At 43.2% G+C, this 19,616-nt stretch overlaps 1 protein-coding gene across 2 annotated transcripts in view; it reads left to right on the top strand.

Annotated features, from left to right (window-relative positions):
- LOC117371655 (arf-GAP with coiled-coil, ANK repeat and PH domain-containing protein 3-like) overlaps nt 1-19,616 on the top strand; it is a 53,661-nt gene that overhangs the window by 14,845 nt on the left and 19,200 nt on the right. For both annotated transcript variants that reach the window (XR_008648694.1, XM_055221616.1), the window contains exons 7-16: nt 7,534-7,646; nt 8,052-8,103; nt 8,317-8,417; nt 9,140-9,251; nt 9,956-10,182; nt 10,455-10,524; nt 17,556-17,650; nt 18,241-18,527; nt 18,596-18,664; nt 19,346-19,435. Coding sequence is in view for 1 of the 2 variants with exons in the window: in XM_055221616.1 (XP_055077591.1) it covers nt 7,534-7,646; nt 8,052-8,103; nt 8,317-8,417; nt 9,140-9,251; nt 9,956-10,182; nt 10,455-10,524; nt 17,556-17,650; nt 18,241-18,527; nt 18,596-18,664; nt 19,346-19,435 (1,216 nt within the window). In the remaining variant the exon portion in view is untranslated. The remainder of the gene's footprint in view (nt 1-7,533; nt 7,647-8,051; nt 8,104-8,316; nt 8,418-9,139; nt 9,252-9,955; nt 10,183-10,454; nt 10,525-17,555; nt 17,651-18,240; nt 18,528-18,595; nt 18,665-19,345; nt 19,436-19,616) is intronic.

Here is a 19,616-nt window from a genome sequence, read left to right as displayed (position 1 = left end):
TAATCTATTTCCACTTATTATAAAACCAACGGGTTATGCTTCTGCGGACCTCGACATGGCTTTTGATGCATTTTTGTCTACTTAAACTACAGTCTATGATTAGCATTGTCCCCTCAGATGTGCAATTGAACACAAAAACAGACTAAATAGTCCTTGGATTACGAATGGAATTGTAAATGCATGTAAAAAGGAAAAATAAATTGTATAGATTTTACCTACAACACAGAACTAAAGAAGCAGAATACACATACAAGAAATATAAAAACAAGCTGATAATTAGATCGAATAAGAAGTATTATTTCCAAACACTATTAAAAGAGCAAAAAAAATAATATTCAAGGGACTTGGAAAATATTAAGATTATTTTATGAAGGATAATAATGTTATTGTAAATGGCTCAAGTGAAATGGCAAATGCATTTACCGACTTCTTTATAAATGCTGAACCTACATTAGCAAACAGAATCAACAGGGTCACATGGATCAGCTGTAAAATATATACAGCAAAATCCATTATTTATAAGTTGCGCAGATGAAAATTAAATTATTGGAATTGTTAATAAATTACAAAACAAAAGGTCAACTGATTTTTTTTATATTGATATGGATTTGGTAAAGAACATCATTAACTGCATTGCCGCACCGTTTATATATATCTGCAATCAAGTGTTTTTAGTAGACACTTTTCCAAACAAAATAGAATCCATCCATCCATCCATTTTCTTCCGCTTATCCGGAGCCGGGTCGCGGGGGCAGCAGTCTAAGCAGGGACTCCCAGACTTCCCTCACCCCGGACACGTCCTCCAGCTCCTCCGGTGGGACCCCAAGGCGTTCCCAGGCCAGCCGAGAGACATAGTCCCTCCAGCGTGTCCTGGGTCTTCCCCGGGGCCTCCTCCCGGTGGGACATGTCCAGAACACCTCCCTAGGGAGGCGTCCAGGAGGCATCCTGAGCAGATGCCCGAGCCACCTCAACTGGTTCCTCTCAACGTGTAGGAGCAGCGGCTCTACTCCGAGCTCCTCCCGTGTGACCGAGCTCCTCACCCTATCCCTAAGGGGATAGGGTGAGGAGCTCCACTCTGCGGAGGAAACCCATTTCAGCCGCTTGTATCCGCGATCTTGTCCTTTCGGTCATTACCCAGAGCTCATGACCATAGGTGAGGGTAGGAACGTAGATTGGCCTTCCGGCTCAGCTCCTTCTTTACCACAACGGACCGATACAGCGACCGCATCACTGCAGACGCTGCACCGATCCGCCTGTCAATCTCCCGCTCCATCCTTCCCTCACTCGTGAACAAGACCCCGAGATACTTGAACTCCTCCACTTGGGGCAGAGACTCACCACCCACCCGGAGAGAGCAAACCACCTTTTTCCGGTCGAGAACCATGGCCTCGGATTTGGAGGAGCTGATTCTCATCCCAGCCACTTCACACTCGGCTGCAAACCGCCCCAGTGCCTGCTGCAGGTCCTGGCTTGAAGAAGCCATCAGGACAACATCATCTGCAAACAGCAGAGATGAAATCCTGTGGTTCCCAAACCAGGCCCCCTCCGGCCCCTGGCTGCGCCTAGAAATTCTGTCCATAAATATAATGAACAGAACCGGTGACAAAGGGCAGCCCTGGCGGAGTCCAACATGCACCGGGAACAGGTCTGACTTACTGCCGGCAATGCGAACACAGCTCCTGCTCCGGTCATACAGGGACCGGACAGCCCTTAGCAAAGAGCCCCGGACCCCATACTCCCAGAGCACCCCCCAAAGGGCACCACGAGGGACACGGTCGAATGCCTTCTCCAGATCCACAAAACACATGTGGACTGGTTGGGCATACTCCCATGAGCCCTCGAGGACCCGATGAAGAGTATAGAGCTGGTCCAGACAAAATAGAATATAATTGAAAATAGCCAAAGTAATTCCCATCTTCAAAAGTGGTGATAGACACCAGTTTACCTACTATAGACCTATATCTCTTCTGCCACAATTTTCCAAAATTTTAGAAAAACGTTTTGTGTCAAGATTGGATAATTTTATTGATTTACTTGGTGATAATCAATATGGCTTTAGGCCAAGACTTCTACTTCAGTGTCCATCATGGAGCTTGTGGAGAAGATATCTACAGCAATAGACAATAAAGAATACACTGTAGGTATATTTATAGATCTTAACAAAGCTTTGACATCATTGATCATGCACTACTTTTAAAACAAATGGAAAAATATGGTATTTGTCACGATGCACGCATTTTCTGCCTCCTGTGTTGTATTCCTGTTTGCTTTTCCCCTCCTTCACCTGCCTGAACCTGGAGCTGGGCGGAGTTCCTGGCTCCTCCCGCATACACCTGCATCCCATCAGCGCAATCAACGCCACCTGCCGTGGATAAGAGGAGCCAGGACCAGACACTCGGTGCCAGATCGTCCGCGTGTCAAACGTGACTATTCCTGCTTGTCTTTTGTACTCTTTTGTTACCTTTTTGATGCTGATTGGATTTTTGCTGCCCTCAGATTCCTGCTCCCTGGACCGTCCCAGCTCCTCTACCTCTGGCTCTGTTCCTGACCCCGTGTTCCTGCTCCGGTATTGTCTGTCTTGTCTCCACCACCTTGTCTTGTCCTGGACCCTGGTTTGCACTTCGCTTCCTGCTCTGGTTCCCGCTCCCTGCCTCCGTTGCCCCTGTCTCCCACTCCGGTTCTGGTTACTCCCTCTGGACGTATGCTGCGGAGGTGGACTGGACTGCGCTACGGGCTGCCTTTCTAAAGGGGCTTAACAAACACTTAAAGGACGAGCTGGTTTCCTGAGCCCTCCAATTTAAGTGCCCTTATTACTTTGGCTAATAGGATTGATAATCGGCTACAGGCGTGCCGGAGGGAGAGACGTTGGGCTCCAGTCCAGCATGAGACATGTTCCGCCCCGCCGCCCCCTGAGGAACCTATGCAGCTTGACCGAACCATTTAGTCAGCCGAGGAGCGTCGACGGCAGCGCCACCTAGTGGGGGAATGTCTCTATTGTGGCGAACGAGGACATTTTATTGCCACCTGCCCAGTTCGGCCAAAAGGGGGTGCCCACCAGTAGCACTGGGAGTACTGGTGGGTCAGCCTCGCATCCCAGAGAGGAATAATAGACTGCGGCTGGACGCCACTCTGTGTGTACGCTCGGACACCTTACCTGTCTTAGCCCTCGTCGATTCCGGGGCAGAGGAGGATTTTATTGATGTGCAGTTAGCGGAACAACTCGGAATTAAGCTTGAGGTCCTGGAACACCCCCTCAGTGCCCAGGCTCTTAATGGGCATTTCCTTGCTCGTGTGACGCACATCATGGAACCCGTTACACTGGTTTTATCCAGTAACCATTGTGAGACCCGACGTTTTCACGTCCTCTCCACCTCCTCCTCTCCATTGGTTTTGGGTTACCCCTGGTTACGGACTCATAACCCTGTCTTTGATTGGGTCCGGGGAAAGGTGTCAGGGTGGAGCCCCACCTGTCACAGTGCTTAGTGGAAAGCCAGCTCCACTTCCGGTCCGTCTCCGGACATCCCGAACCTCTCTTCTGTCCCAGCGTAGTACCACAACCTCCGGGAAGTTTTTAGCAAGAGTCGAGCACTTTCACTACCCCCTCACCGCCCGTACGACTGCAATTGATCTGGCTTTATAATCTGTCCAAGCCCGAACAAGAAACAATGGAGGAGTATATCCGAGATTCCCTGGTCGCCGGTATCATCCGTCCGTCTTCCTCCCCGGTGGGTGCGGGGTTTTTCTTTGTGGCCAAGAAGGACAAGTCCTTGCGTCCCTGCATTGATTACCGGGGTCTCAACAACATTACTGTGAAGAACAAATATCCTCTACCTCTTCTTTATTCAGCCTTCACTCCCCTCCACGGGGCCACCATATTCTCTAAACGTGACCTACAGAACGCATACCACCTGGTGCGCATAAGGGAGGGGGACGAGTGGAAGATGGCTTTTAAGACCCCTCTGGGCCACTTTGAGTACTTGGTCATGCCCTTCGGCCTTACCAACGCCCCTGCGGTGTTCCAGGCTCTCATTAATGATGTTCTCTGTGATTTCCTAAATTGTTTTGTCTTTGTATACCTTGACGATATCTTGATTTTTTTCCCAGTCCCCGCAGGAACATCGGCACCACATACGTCAGGTCCTGCAACGTCTCCTGGAGAACAAACTATACGTAAAAGCAGAGAAGTGCGAATTCCACGCTGAAGAGGTCAGTTTTTTGGGTTTCATTGTGGGGCGGGGCCAGATGAAGGCAGATCCAGCAAAAATCCAGGCAGTCACTGATTGGCCGGTCCCCGTCAATCGCAAGCAGGTCCAGCGGTTTATTGGCTTTGCTAACTTCTATAGACGGTTCATACGAGATTTCAGTTGAGTCATCTCCCCTCTTACTAAACTGACCTCTCCTTTGTTACAGTTCACCTGGTCCGCAGAAGCACAATCCGCCTTTGAGAAGTTAAAGAGCCTGTTTACCTCCGCCCCCATTCTTCACCAACCTGACCCCTCGCGTCAATTTATCGTGGAGGTGGATGCTTTGGACAAGGGAGTGGGGGCCGTCCTGTCCCAGAGGTTTGACCCCCATAATCGCCTTTTCCCCTGTGCCTTCTTCTCCCGCCGTCTGTCCCTGGCCGAGGCCGACTACGATGTGGGGGACCGGGAGCTCTTAGCGGTCAAACTCGCCTTGGAGGAGGGGCGCCACTGGCTTGAGGGGGCGGAGCAGCCATTTGTGGTGTGGACGAACCACAAGAATCTTGAATATATACAATCAACTAAACGCCTCAACTCTCATCAAGCCCACTGGTCCCTGTTCTTTAGTCGCTTTAATTTCACCCTTACTTACCATCCCGGAATGTCAAGCCCGATGCCCTTTCCCGCCAGTTTACGTTGGAAGAGAACTCCGCCTCCGCCGAAACCATCATTCTCTCCTCCTGTGTTGTAGCTGCCGTCCATTGGGAGATTGAGGACATGGTCCGGGAGGCCCAAACCAACGGCCCACCTGGTAAACTTTTTGTCCCTAACTATCCATTCTCAAGTGCTTGAGTGGGTCCACGGCTCCAAATTCGCTTGCCATCTCGGTGCCAATTGTTCCCTCTCTCCGCTTAAGCGACACTTCTGGTGGCCCACCATGGACAGGGACACTCGGGCCTACATGTCGGCTTGCCAGGTATGTGCCCGGGCTAATGCCTCCCACTCACCACCCTCTGGTCTTTTACTCTCTCTTGTAGTCCCAAGGCGGCCTTGGTCCCACGTGGCGGTGGACTTCGTCACTGGCCTTACTCCATCCCAGGGAAACACGGTAATCCTCACTGCGGTTGACCGCTTCTCCAAGGCCGCCCACTTCATTGCTCTACCCAAGCTCCCGACTGCCAAAGAAACAGCTGACTAACTCACCAACCATGTCTTCCATCTCCATGGCATCCCCGTGGACATCATGTCGGACCAGGGCACCCAGTTCACGTCCCAGGTGTGGCGCACCTTCTGCGAGGGTCTGGGTGCAACGGTCAGCCTCACGTCCGGCTTTCACCCGCAATCCAATGGACAGACCGAGTGGGCCAACCAGGACCTTGAATCTGCCCTACGGTGTGTGTGGTCTCCGCGAACCCCGTGGCCTGGAGCTCCTACCTACCCTGGATTGAGTATGCCCATAATTCCCTGGTGAGCTCGGCCACAGGCATGTCTCTGTTCCAGATCTCCTTCGGGTATCAGACCCCGCTCTTTCCCACAGAAGAGAGGGACCTGGCAGTTCCCTCCGTCCAGCATCACCTCCAGTTCTGCCGCAGGGTCTGGAGAAAAACCAGGACTGCACTCCTCCGAGCAGGGGCACGCACTAAGGCGGTGGCGGATCGTTACCGCGTCCTGGCTCCCAAGTACTAAATGGTGTGGCTTTCGTCCAAGACCGTCCCATTAAAGACTGACTCCCGCAAACTGTCCCCCCCTTTTCTTGGTCCGTTCAAGATTACCAAAATCATCAATCCGTCCGCCATTCAGTTGCAACTGCCCCCATCTCTCCGTATCCACCGGACTTTTCATGTTTCCCAGGTTAAGCCCATCCACACCAGCGACCTCTGTCTCCACCCCCTTGTCTTGTCCTTGCACCCCGCTTCCTGCTCTGATTCCCGCTCCCTGCCTCCGTTGCCCCTGGCTCCGTCTCTGTTCCTGTCTCCCGCTCTGGTTCTGGTTACTCCCTGCTCCTGCCCCTGCTCTCCGCGACACATTCCCAGACTCTGGCTCGCAGCCGGCACCTCGCCCCTCGCCGGTCTAACCTGTACTTGTCTGACATTTCACAAACTGTAAATAAACACTGTAAACTTGCCCCGAGTTCTGCACTTTTTGGTCCCACCTGCACCAGCATTACGACAGTATCAGAGGAATTGCTCTCAGCTGGCTGGAAAGCTATCTTCTGAATGAACCTCAGTATGTACATATAAGTGATATAAATTCTGCAGGAAAAATTACGCATGGTGTTCCGCAGGGCTCTGTTTTATGACCCAAATTATTTATTATGTACATAAATGATGTCTGTGAGGCAAAGGACAATCTGAGCTGTATTTTGTTTGCTGATGACATGAGCATCTGTTGCTCGGGAAAGAATCTACCAAATCTTATACATACAGTAGAAAATGACCTTAGCAAATAAAACTGTGGTTTGATATTAATAAACTTTCAATGAACCTAATAAAATAAAATATATTATCTTTGGGAATAGAACAATTGACTGCCCAACTAATGTTAAATTAAATGACATGGAAATTGAACTGCGACCAAATTCATAGGTATTCATATTGATGAAAAACTTAATTGGAAAGTGCACATTAGTGTTCTTCAGACAAAGTTAGCTAAAATGGTCTTGTTGATTTGAGCACAGCCGTAATGATCTAACAGATATCTAATCATAAGCTCCCCCCTTGTTTACAGATGTTCGAACAGAGAGAGAGTCAATATCTTCGAAGAACAGGTATATTAAAAAAAATTAAGACTAGAACCAGTAAAAACGTCACTGTATTTCTGTTCGAGGAGTTAGTGTGTGGAATAACCTTAATGATAAATTAAAAAGATCCTACACAATAGAAACATTTAAAAAGAGGTACAAAACATTACTTTAGAAAATTACAGAAATTACAGGACTCAGGAATGATTCCTGTGAACTGTCATGGTTTGTAGGTTTTCTTTTGTTTACATATTGAGTAATATGTTGTAGAACTGATGCTGCTTTTCTTTGAATTCCTGTGTGTTGTTATTAAAATGTTAGGTTAGGTTGGGCATTATAAGCATTTTTTACTTCAGCCTAAACCCTTCGATCATGAAAGAAATGTTATTTACAACCTTATACAAGTTTAATAATGTTTGATTTTGAATGTAATGACTGAATAAAATAAATACTACTAAAAAAAAATTACTACCACAGACACAGAGACGCAGACACAGACTCGGATGCAGACACAGGTGCAGACTCAGATGCAGATACAGACACACAGACGCAGACACACAGAGACAGAGGAGGACGTTGTCTCTTTGTCACATCTGTGTTTTGTGTCTTTAGGATTTCTCGTACGATGATCCAAAGCTGGAGTTTAATGTGGATGCGCCCAACGGAGTGGTGATGGAGGGTTACCTGTTTAAACGAGCCAGCAATGCGTTTAAGACGTGGAACAGGTCACGGCACTGCCTTATATATATATATATATATATATGTATATATATAATGTGTGTATGTATATATGTGTATATATATATATGTATATGTATATGTGTGTATATATATATGTATATGTGTGTGTGTGAGTTTACATTGTCTTACTATTGATAACCACAGAATCTTTGTGTATGCGTGTCCGTGTGTGTCTGTTTATGTGTGAGTCTGTGTGTGTTTGAGAGTATGCATGCGTGGGGGTGTACGGGTGTGTGTGTCTGCGTGTGTGAGATTGTGTGTGTGGGTGTGTGCGTTGGGGACCCTTTAAGAGCCCTGGGTGATCATTTAATAACCCTTGGGAACCCCTTAGGAACCCTGGGGGACCCCAAGTTAGGACTGATGGCTCTGGTCGAATGTGTGTCCTACAGGCGCTGGTTCTCTATACAGAACAGTCAGCTGGTCTACCAGAAGAAACTAAAGGTGAACTGATGTAATATGTATTTTATTATTATTATTATTATTATTATTATTATTATTATTATTATTATTAATAATAATAATATCTCTTCGTTGTGATCTCTTCTGTGTTCTCCTTAGGACTCTGTGATCTCTTCTGTGTTCTCCTTAGGACTTTCTGTAATCTCTTCGGTTTTCCCCATAGGACTCTTTATGACCTTTCTGTGTTCTCCTTAGGACTCTGTGACAGTGGTGGTGGATGACCTCAGGCTCTGTTCAGTCAAACCCTCTGAGGACAATGAGAGGAGGTTCTGCTTCGAAGTCGTTTCACCCACAAAGTGAGTCCAAGATTTAAGTTTTTATTTTATTCATTTAAAGGTTCTTTTTCACACAAACTGACCTCTGACCCCTGTGATCTCTATGTTCCAATGCTGTTCCCTCCTCAAAAACATACCTGTAGTTGTGTTTTGTTTCATTCACACATCTTTGAGTAACACTTGATTATTAGTCTGTCTATATCTCCAAAGCTGAAAATGCTCTGTTCCAGCTTTTGATGTCATGAAGTGGTAGTTTTCAAGTTAACAGCTCCTTTTACCTTTAGTTCGAGATTGGCAATTCCAGGGCTGAAATGATCCAAATGATTCTAGTGAAGGTGTATGGAGTTTAAAAACACAGTGGAGCACTTCCTGTATCACCACATGATGACATCACATGATGGAGTGTTTTCTGTTTGAGAGAAGAACTCAGCCTGCAGTGTCTGTGTGTTAAACATGTGTGAATGAAACAAAACACCACTCCAGGTCTATTTGAGATGAACAGTGGAATAGGGAGCTGTCACTGGTAGATTTGATTTCTGACTTTTTCATATAAACAGAGACGTTGATTCTTACTGAATATTTAGTTCTTTACTTGTTGTTGTAAAGTTCTTTTCCATCACAGTTTGTTATATTTATTTTATCTGTTTAGGGCTGGAACAAGCTGCAAAAAGAATGTTTATTTTCCTCAATTTTATGTTTTATCTTCAGACACAATAATGTTGTGTCTAATGTTGTGGTTGCAGGAGCTGTATGCTTCAGGCCGAGTCGGAGAAGCTGAGACAGGCCTGGATCCAGGCAGTCCAAGCCTCCATCGCATCAGCGTATAAAGACATCGGGGACAACTACTACACAGAGGTGCTACTACTACTACTACTACTACTACTACTACTACTACTATTACTACACAGAGGTACTAGTTCTACTGCTACTACTAGCACTACGGTTATTACACAGAGGTACTAGTACTACTACTACTACAATACAGACGTACTACTGCTACTACTACTACAACACAGAGGTACAACTACTTCTACGACTGTAGTGTATCACGAGGCAAAGTAAAATCCTGGGTGTCTAGACTAAGTCCAAATGTTTATTGTGTTGAGTCTTATGTAACTTCAGAAAACTGTGTAACTTTGGTCAGCATCACACCCCGAAGTCCACTGTGTTCTGTCTTCATCTATATGACACGTTTTATTGTGTAAGAGTCAGAAAGTGCCCGTTAGCATGGTAGTTGCTGTTAGCTTTACAAGTCAGCACTGTTTGAGAGTTTTTAGAAGTGCTTATAAACTCATCAGTAACTGGGCTGTTCTGAATGCATAAGGTAAGTGAGGAACAACTTTGGACCAAACTGTTTCAAATGAACTCGTGTTTTTCATGGTTTTAAAACAGTAAGACCCCCAGACTTTAATTAACTTGTGTTTTTCATGGTTTTAAAACAGTAAGACCCTCAGACTTTAATGACTTCATGTTTTTCATGTTTTTAAAACAATAATACCCTGAGACAATAAAATCCTCAGACTTTAAGACTCTTTCTAACGAGTCCTGTCCTGCTTTAGCGTTTGGACCGTACAGCCTCTCCCTCCACCAGCTCCATTGACTCTGCCTCTGAGCCACGGGAGAGGGTTATGGAGCGCACTCAGTCCAGAGGGGGGGAGGGGCTTCTGCAGAGGGTCCAGACTCTGCCCGGTAATGAGGTGTGCTGCGACTGTGGCCAGAGCAACCCCTGCTGGGCATCCATCAACCTAGGCATCCTGCTTTGTATCGAGTGCTCCGGCATCCACAGGTATGACATCATACATTACTGTAGTTAAAACTACAGTGTGTAACATCTGTGTGAGGGGTCCAGCTTGTCTTCTTGGAGATGTTATTGTTTTAGTACACTGCTTCTATTGTAGGAAGTATTATGCCTCTGATACCCTCACAAATGAGCATGTGACCTGTGACTGACCTGGTGGCTTCACCTGTGTCTCCATTGCGATAGAAAAGTTTAATTCAGTGCTGAGGAACAGCAGCTGTGCCACATTGTGGCTTTAATGTTGTGTTTGTGTGTTTCAGGAGTTTGGGGGTTCACTGCTCTAAAGTGCGCTCGCTCACTCTGGATTCATGGGAGCCGGAGTTACTTAAGGTGCAGCTCTCCCTCTCTCTCTCTTTCTCTCCCTCTCTCTTTCTCTCTTTTTTTATTTGTTTATTTATTTATTGTTTATCTGCAAAACAATGTTCTAGTACAATGTTCAAGTACATCTGACCAGCAAGACATACCCTTAAATTCAATACAACATGATTTTCAGGAGTTAACAAGAGATTTACATTCATATCATTATTATATCATAGAAATAGTGTTATTGCAAATAAACAAAGCAAGGATGAAATATATATTAATGAAAATAAATGCATAAATAAATTAAATAAACAACAGCAACCACAATAATAATAATAATAATAATAATAATTCAATTAAATTATATTCATTTTATTTTTGTAACGCCCAAAATTACGCCCAAAATTGTCTCGAAGGGTGTTCATGTTTTGGTTGATGGGGGAAACATGCAAAACATGCAAAACTCCTTACAGAAAGGCCTGGGCGACCCGGGGATTGAACCAAACCTTCTTGCTGTGAGGCATGAGTGTTGCCACTCAGCCACCATGCTGCCTACACACAAAAACAAACAGGAAAATCAAACGACAGGAAAAATCAGACAAAACAAGAAAAATCGGCCAGGCGAAGAGGAGGGAGGGGGTGGAGGAGGGCCAGGCGAGGAGGAGGAAGACCAGGCGAGGAGAAGGAGAGCCGGGCGAGGAGGAGGAGAGCCGGGCGAGGAGGAGGAGAGCCGGGCGAGGAGGAGGAGAGCCGGGCGAGGAGGAGGAGAGCCGGGCGAGGAGGAGGAGAGCCGGGCGAGGAGGAGAGGGAGGCGGGTGGAGGAGGGCCAGGCGGGGAGGAGGAGAGGGTCCAGCTGTCATCAATAATAATAATAATAATTAAAGTGATAAAGGTCCTCGCCACCCCTTGCGACGGCGGGATACACGCCACCGCGAAGATCCTGCCTTTGTTCCCGCTTACATCGCCCCTCCCCCCAAAATCAGCGACTGAATAATACTACTCCAATCATTCCAATGGGACCATTTATGACATTGTCACGCCTGCACGGTTGGAAATAGAGGTCTGTCTTGATTGGCTTTTTTGTTCAGTATAATGAGAGGAATATGTGTACCAAATTTCAATGGTCTATGACACAGTAATTATTTTTCATCCTAGTTAACCAAAACCCATGTATTTCAATGAAAAATGTCAGACGTTGCCATGGCAACACCTTTGAAAGTAGAGGTATGGTGTCATTGACTTTTTTGTTCAGTATAGCAATGTATAGGACAGTATAGGATGTCCATGCCAAATTTCAAATGTTTGTAATTTTTTTTTGCGTACCATTTACAATTTCAAGGGAGCGCTGTGGAGCAATGTAACATTTGACATATGTGAATTGCATATCTATGCACTCAAAATGAGATTTTGAATAAAACGTATATTAATACTGGAAAATAGGACACTGCATTAGTGCAGTTAGGGGCCATTTAAAACTTCAAAAAACCTTTTTTTCTTTGCAGGCTGGCCACATCCACATTTCATGACTTCAAAGAAATCAGGAGAGTAGCCTATATTCCCACATGGGTCTAGTTCATTTTGACTATTTTGCAAGTTTCTTGAATGAAAATCCATAGCGGATAAAATCCAAATGTGAGAGTTAAAATTTTGAAAAAATGTGGTTCCACCCACAATGGCCGACTTGCTGTAGGGTTTAGGGTGGGGTCATAATATAATTTTTCACTTGGCTTGACATGTTCTATGTTTGTACCAAATTTCATTTGTCTACGATGAAAAAGGTCTCTCATTGCCGCAATGTATTTCAAATATATATATATATATATATATATATATATATATATATATATATATATATATATATATATATATATATATATATATATATATATATATATATATATATATATAATATTTGAGACATGTAAATTGCATATCTGTGCACTCAGATCAAGATTTTGAACAAAATGTATATTAATGCCAGAAAATAGGAAACTGCATGTGTGAGCTACGGGCCATTTAAAAGTTCAAAAAACATATTTTTTCTTTGCAGGCTGGCCACACCCACATTTTATAACTTCCATAAATTCCAAAAGAGTTCCCTATAATCCCACATGGGTCTAGTAAATTGTGACATGTTCTATGTTTGTACCAAATTTCATTTGTCTACGATGAAAAAGGTCTCTCATTGCCGTAATGTATTTCAAATTTTGAGGTGGCGCTATTGAGTCATTTTGTTACGTTAATTTTTTTGCACATCAAAATACAACATTTCTTGCCAATCTTGAATTTCAGGACATAGTTTGATGAGTGTAGAGCATCTATTTAGTCTACAACAAAGTCCAGTACTCTGAACCCCATTCATTTCAATGACACATTTATTATGTTACCACGGTAACATAGTTGAAAATAAAGGTGTTCTCATTGGCTTTTTTGTTCAGTATGTTGAGAGGAATATGTGAGAGGAATATGTGTACCAAATTTCAATGGTCTATGACAAAGTAATAATTTTTCATCCCAGTTATCCAAAACCCATGTATTTCAATGAGAAATGTCAGACGTTGCCATGGCAACACCTTTGAAAATAGAGGTATGTTGTCATTGACTTTTTTGTTCAGTATAGCAATAGGGATATCCATGCCAAATTTCAAATGTTTATGTCAAAGTAATTTTTTTGGTCCAATTCAAAAGTTCAAGGGGGTGCTGTAGAGCAATTTATTGTCTGACCTGTGTAAATTGTATATCTATGTGTTCAGATCAACAGTTTGAATAAAAAAGTATATTCATGCCGGAATGTAGGACACTAACTGTGTGAGTTACATGCAATTAAAAACTTTACAAAATGGCTTTTTTCTTTGCAGGCTGGCCACACCCACATTTTATAACTTAGAAAATTCCAAAAGAGTTGCTTATAATCCCACATGGGTGTAGTTCATTTTGACCAATTTTTATGTTTCTCGAATGAAAATTCGAGGCGTAAAAAATTCAAATGTGAGAGGTAAAATTTAGGAAAAATGGGGTTCCGCCCACAATAGCTGACTTCCTGTAGGGTTTAGGGTGGGGTCATAATATAATTTTTTTCTTGTCTTGACATGTTCTATGTTTGTACCAAATTTAATTTGTCTACGATGAAAAAGATCTCTCATTGCCGCAATGTATTTCAAATTTTGAGGTGGCGCTATTGAGTCATTTTGAAAATAATTAAGTTTTCTCTAACCTTGAATTTTGGGTCCAATAAAATTGACTTTTCGTTAACGTTGAGGGGGTCAAAAGTGGCTTCAAAGTCGCGAGCTAAATAATAATAATAATAATTAAAACTGCAAGCAGTGATAAAGGCCCTCGCCACCCCTTGCGACCGCGGGGTAAAGGCCACCTTGCAGATCCTGCCTTTCGTTCCCGCTTACATCGCTCCTCTCCCTAAAATCAGCGACTGAGTAATACTACTCCATTCATTCCAATGAGACCATTTATGACATTGTCACACCTGCACGGTTTAAAATAAAGGTATGTCTGTATTGCCTTTTTTGTTCAGTATGATGAGAGGAATAAGTGTACCAAATTTCAATGGTCTATGACACAGTAATTATTTTTTACCCTATTTGACCAAAACCCATGTATTTCAATGAGAAATGTCAGACGTTGCCATGGCAACACCTTTGAAAATAGAGGTATAGTGTCATTAACTTTTTTGTTCAGTATAGCAATAGGGATGTCCATGCCAAATTTCTAATGTTTGTGACAAAGTAATTTTTTTTGTGTACCATTTAAAATTTCAAGGAGCAATGTAATTTTTGACATATGTAAATTGCATATCTATGCACTCAAAATAAGGTTTTAAACAAAACGTATATTAATGCCGGAAAATAGGACACTGCATGTTAAAGTTACGGACCATTTAGTATTTCAAAAAACTTCTTTTTTCTTTGAAGGCTGGCCACACCCACGTTTTATATTTTTAAAAAATGTAGGAGAGTAGCCTATAATCCTACATGAGGCTAATTTATTTTGACCAATTCGCAAGTTTCTTGAATGAAAATCAAATGCGTAAAAAATTCAAATGTGTGAGGTAAAATTTTGAAAAAATGGGGTTCCGCCCACAATGGCTGACTTCCTGTAGGGTTTAGGGTGGGGTCATAATATATTTTTTTACTTGACTTGACATGTTCTATGTTTGTACCAAATTTCATTTGTCAACGATGAAAAAGGTCTCTCATTGCCGTAATGTATTTCAAATTTTGAGGTGGCGCTATTGAGTCATTTTGATACGTTAATCAAAATACAAAATTTTTTGCCGATCTTGAATTTTAGGCAATAGTTTGGTGAGTGTAGAGCATCTATTTAGTCTACAACAAAGTCCAGTACTCTGAACCCCATTCATTTCAATGGCACATTTATTATGTTACCACGGCAACATAGTTGCAAATAGAGGTATGATCTCATTGACTTTTTTGATCAGTATGTCAAGGAGGATGTATGTGCAAAATTTCAAATGTGTATGTCAAACTTTGCAAAAAAAATGCATTGGAGTTTTAGGGGGCGCTACCGAGACATTTTTCAAAATTTTTATAAACGCAGGTAAAAATAATAAATTTTTCACCAGTCTTGAATTTTGGGTACAATAAAATTGACTTTTCGTTAACGTTCAGGGGGTCAAAAGTGAATTCAAAGTCGCAAGCAAAATAAATAATAATTAAAACTGCAAGCAGTGATAAAGGCCCTCGCCACCCCTTGCCACCGCGGAGTACACGCCACCGCGGAGATCCTGCCTTTCGTTCCCACTTACATCGCCCCTCCCCCCAAAATGAGCGACTGAGTAATACTACTCCATTCATTCCAATGAGAGCATTTATGACATTGTCACGCCTACACGGTTGGAAATAGAGACATGTCTTCATTGGCTTTTTTGTTCAGTATGATGAGAGGAATATGTGTACCAAATTTCAATGGTCTATGACAAAGTAATAATTTTTCGTTCTTGTTGACCAAAACCCATGTATTTCAATGAGAAATGTCAGACGTTGCCATGGCAACACCTTTGAAAATAGAGGTATGGTGTCTTTGACTTTTTTGTTCAGTATCGCAATAGCGATATTCATGCCAAATTTCAAAGTTTTGTGACAAAGTAATTTTTTTACGTGCCATTTAAAATTTCAAGGGGGCGCTGTGGAGCAATGTAATATTTGACATATGTGAATTGCATATCTATGCACTCAGATCAAGATTTTGAACAAAACGTATATTAATGCTGGGAATTAGGACACTGCATGTTTGAGTTATGGGCCATTGAAAACTTCAAAATATAGCTTTTTTCTTTGATTGGTGGCCACACCCACATTTTATGATGTAGAAAAATCCAAGACAGTTCCCTATAATTCCACATGGGTCTAGTTCATTTTGACCAATTTGCAAGTTTCTTGAATGAAAATCCAAGGTGCAAAAAATCCAAATGTGAGAGGTAAAATTTTGGAAAAATGGGGTTCCACCCACAATGGCCGACTTCCTGTAGGGTTTAGGGTGGGGTCATAATATAATTTTTTACTTGTCTTGACATGTTATATGTTTGTACCAAATTTCATTTGTCTACGATGAAAAAGATCTCTCATTGCCGTAATGTATTTCAAATTTTGAGGTGGCGCTATTGAGTCATGTTGATACGTAAATTTTTTTCCACATGAAAATAGAACTTTTTTTGCCAATCTTAAATTTTAGGCCATAGTTTGATGAGTGTAGAGCATCTATTTAGTCTACAACAAAGTGCAGTACTCTGAACCCCATTCATTTCAATGACACATTTATTATGTTACCACGGTAACATAGTTTCAAAGATAGGTATGTTTTCTATGGCTTTTTTGTTCAGTGTGCCAAGCCAAATGCCCATGCCGAATTTCAAATGTTTACGTCAAAGTAATTTTTTTGGCCCAATTCAAAAGTTCAAGGGGGCGCTGTGGAGCAAAAAAAATCTGACATATGTAAATTGTATATGTATGTGTTCAGATCCACATTTTGAAAAAAATGTATATTAATGCTGGGAAATAGGACACTGCATGTGTGAGATTTTTGTCATGTCCTGACATGTTCATATTTTTACGTTGACTTTTTTCCAAGTTGGGCTCCCATTGGCCCAATGAAAATCAAAGTTTGAGATAGCGCTGCCGAGTTGTCTTTCGTTATTTTTTTTCTGGGTCTTGGGTGACAATTAGAGCTCGTTGAGTTGTAATTTTTGACACCACTCACTGGCATGTCGGGGCATGTTTACTACTTGATTTGTACCATTTTCCGGGTTTCAGATGCGGTTTTAATGAGTCCCTCGCTGGGACGTTGTCCCAGGCTCTGGCTTAATAATAAAAATAAAAAATGAAAACCCAGAAAAAAAACAAAAAAAAACAAATGTACAGGTAAAATAAGTCAGTGTTTCGTTCTCAAAATACATGACATCTCTTATTCATCTAGAGAAAGTAGGTGATGATTGTTGTTTCCAATTAAGTAGAATGACTCTTCTTGCAATGAGTGAGGTAAAAGACATCTCGTGCGTTGCTTGATACAGAGCAATCAATGGGGGCAATCCCAAATTTAGCACTTAAAGGATTAGGGCAAATGGCCTTCTCTCTTTCTTTGTCACTCTCTCCTTCTTAACCTTCCCTCAGTCTCGCGTTCTCTCCCTTCTCCCCCTCTCTTCATCCCTCTCTCCTTCTCATCCCTCTCTCCTTCTCATTCCTCACTTTTCATCCCTCTCTCCTTTTCCCCTCCCTTCCTCTTATCCCTCCCTCCTTCTCATTCCTCCCTCCATCTCATCCCTCTCTCCTTCTCATCCCTCCCTCATTTTCATCCATCTCTTCTTCTCATCCCTATTTCCTTCACCCCACTCCCTCCATTCCTGCCTCCCTCTTTCTCATCCCTCGCTCCTTCTCTTCTTTTCATCCCTCCTTCCCACCTCCTCCTTCTCATCCCTCCCTCTCTCTTTCTCCATCCCTCCTTCTCATCCTTCACTCCATCTCTCCTTCTCATCCTTTCTTCTTCCCCTCCCTCATTCTCATTCCTCTCTTCCTTCTGTCTTTTCACAGTTGATGTGTGAGTTGGGGAACACTGTGATAAACCAGATTTATGAGGCCACGTGTGATGAAGTCGGAGCAAAGAAACCCAGCCCCGGCTCCTCCAGGTAAGCAATGCTTCCTCTATGTAAGATCCGCCCCACCCTGTAAGCCCCTCCCTGCCCAGGTAACACCTTCATTTAAGTACAGTTGTGAACAAAGAGAGGATGACTAAACCAGGACTGAACCAGGACTAAACCAGGACTAAACCAGGACTAAACCAGGACTAAACCAGGACTAAACCAGGACTAAACCAGGATTGAACCAGGACTATACCAGGACTATACCAGGACCTAAACCAGGACTATACCAGGTCAAACATTTGTCCTCTTTAAAAACAGATGTCTCTTTAAAAACATGTGTCCTCTTTAAAATCATGTGTTTCTTTAAAAACATGTGTCCTCTTTAAAAACATGTGTCTCCTTAAAAACATCTGTCCTCTTTAAAAACATGTGCCCTCTTTAAAAAACATGTCTCTTTAAAAACATGTCTCTTTAAAAACATGTTTCTTTAAAAACATGTCTTTTTAAAAACATGTGTCTTTTTAAAAACTTGTGTCTCTTTATAAACATCTGTCCTCTTTAAAAATAAATGTCCTCTTTAAAAATCTGTGCCCTCTTTGAAAACATGTGTCTCTTTAAAACCTGTGCACCTCCAGGCAGGAGAAGGAGGCCTGGATCAAATACAAGTATGTGGAGAAGCGATTCCTGAAGAAGCTAGGGGGCGCTGCGTTGATGGATGCTGAGAGGAAGCACAGGCCGTGGATGGTGAAGAAGTGCCAGAGGAGCAGCGGCTCTATGCGACACCTCAACAAAACAGGCCGGAAATGTAAACGCTATGAGCCGGGGAGCGCCAATCTGTCTGCAGGTAACAATGGTAACAGGACAGCCACCAATCTGTCTACAGGTAGCCATGGCAACAGGTCAGCCACCAAGCTGTGTGCAGGTAACCATAGCAACAGGTTACAATGATTACATTATTCCACACTCGGTGGTGGTAACATACTGTTGTAGTCACAGTTTCCCTGGGGCAGACTGACAGAAGAGAGGCTGCTAATCTATGCCATCAGCCCCCACGCACAGGTATGTGGTAGGTATGTGAGTGAAGTAAGTGCCTTGCCTAAGGACACAACAACAGTCTGCACTGGTGAAATCCGGGATCAAAGCTTTGGTTTGGACATAGCTAACCTGGTAGCATACACTGTGTATATAAATGGATAGAGCTAACCCGCTAGCATACACTATATATATAAATGGACATAGCTAACCTGTTAGCCACCACAGTTCAAACAGTAAATGAGCATGGGCGCACTTCCTGCTCCAACGACTCCTGATATGACAAATCAGGTGCCTTCATTCCCCGAGGTTGCAACAGGTTTGATTGACAGGTTTGATTGACAGCATTGCTAAGCACCCGCTCCCTGCTAAACCAGTGGTGCAGGGAGGGGCATTACCTTTAACAACCTTGCTCTTATTTGGCTCTTTGGTTGCAATGATAGTCACGGTTAGAATTCCAAATATGCAAAAGGCTCAAAACTGGTCCTTATAACTGCTAACCTTGATGAGCTTCATCTGGAGCTGAGCACTGTGGGTGACATCACACTCAGGTAATTTTTTTAAACAGGGTGAGGGTCGGTGGTTCACACTCAGGTCATGCTCAGGTCACACTCCGATCACACTCAAGTCACTAAGGTCACACTCAGGTCGTTTCTTTAAACAGATGTTTGAAACGTTTCACTCTTTTTGTCTCTTTTTGTTTTTCAGTTGCTGCAAAGTTCCGCAGAGACTCTCTGTTCTGTCCAGACGAGCTCGACTCACTCTTCTCCTACTTTGACACAGGATCTGGCCCCCGCAGTGAGTCAGATTAGACTGTGTCAGATTAGACTGTCAGATTAGAATGTGTTACACTAGACAGTGTCAGATTAGACTTTATCACTTTGACACAGTCTAATCTGATGCAGTCTGATTAGGCCATGTCAGATTAGACTCATTCAAATTAGGCCATGTCAGATTATACTGTCAGATTAGACCTTGT

The sequence above is a fragment of the Periophthalmus magnuspinnatus genome, chromosome 5 (assembly GCF_009829125.3).
Source record: "Periophthalmus magnuspinnatus isolate fPerMag1 chromosome 5, fPerMag1.2.pri, whole genome shotgun sequence".
Lineage (NCBI taxonomy): Eukaryota > Metazoa > Chordata > Actinopteri > Gobiiformes > Gobiidae > Periophthalmus > Periophthalmus magnuspinnatus.
Note: the sequence above shows the minus strand (reverse complement) of the source record. Positions and strands in the feature narration are given on the sequence as shown.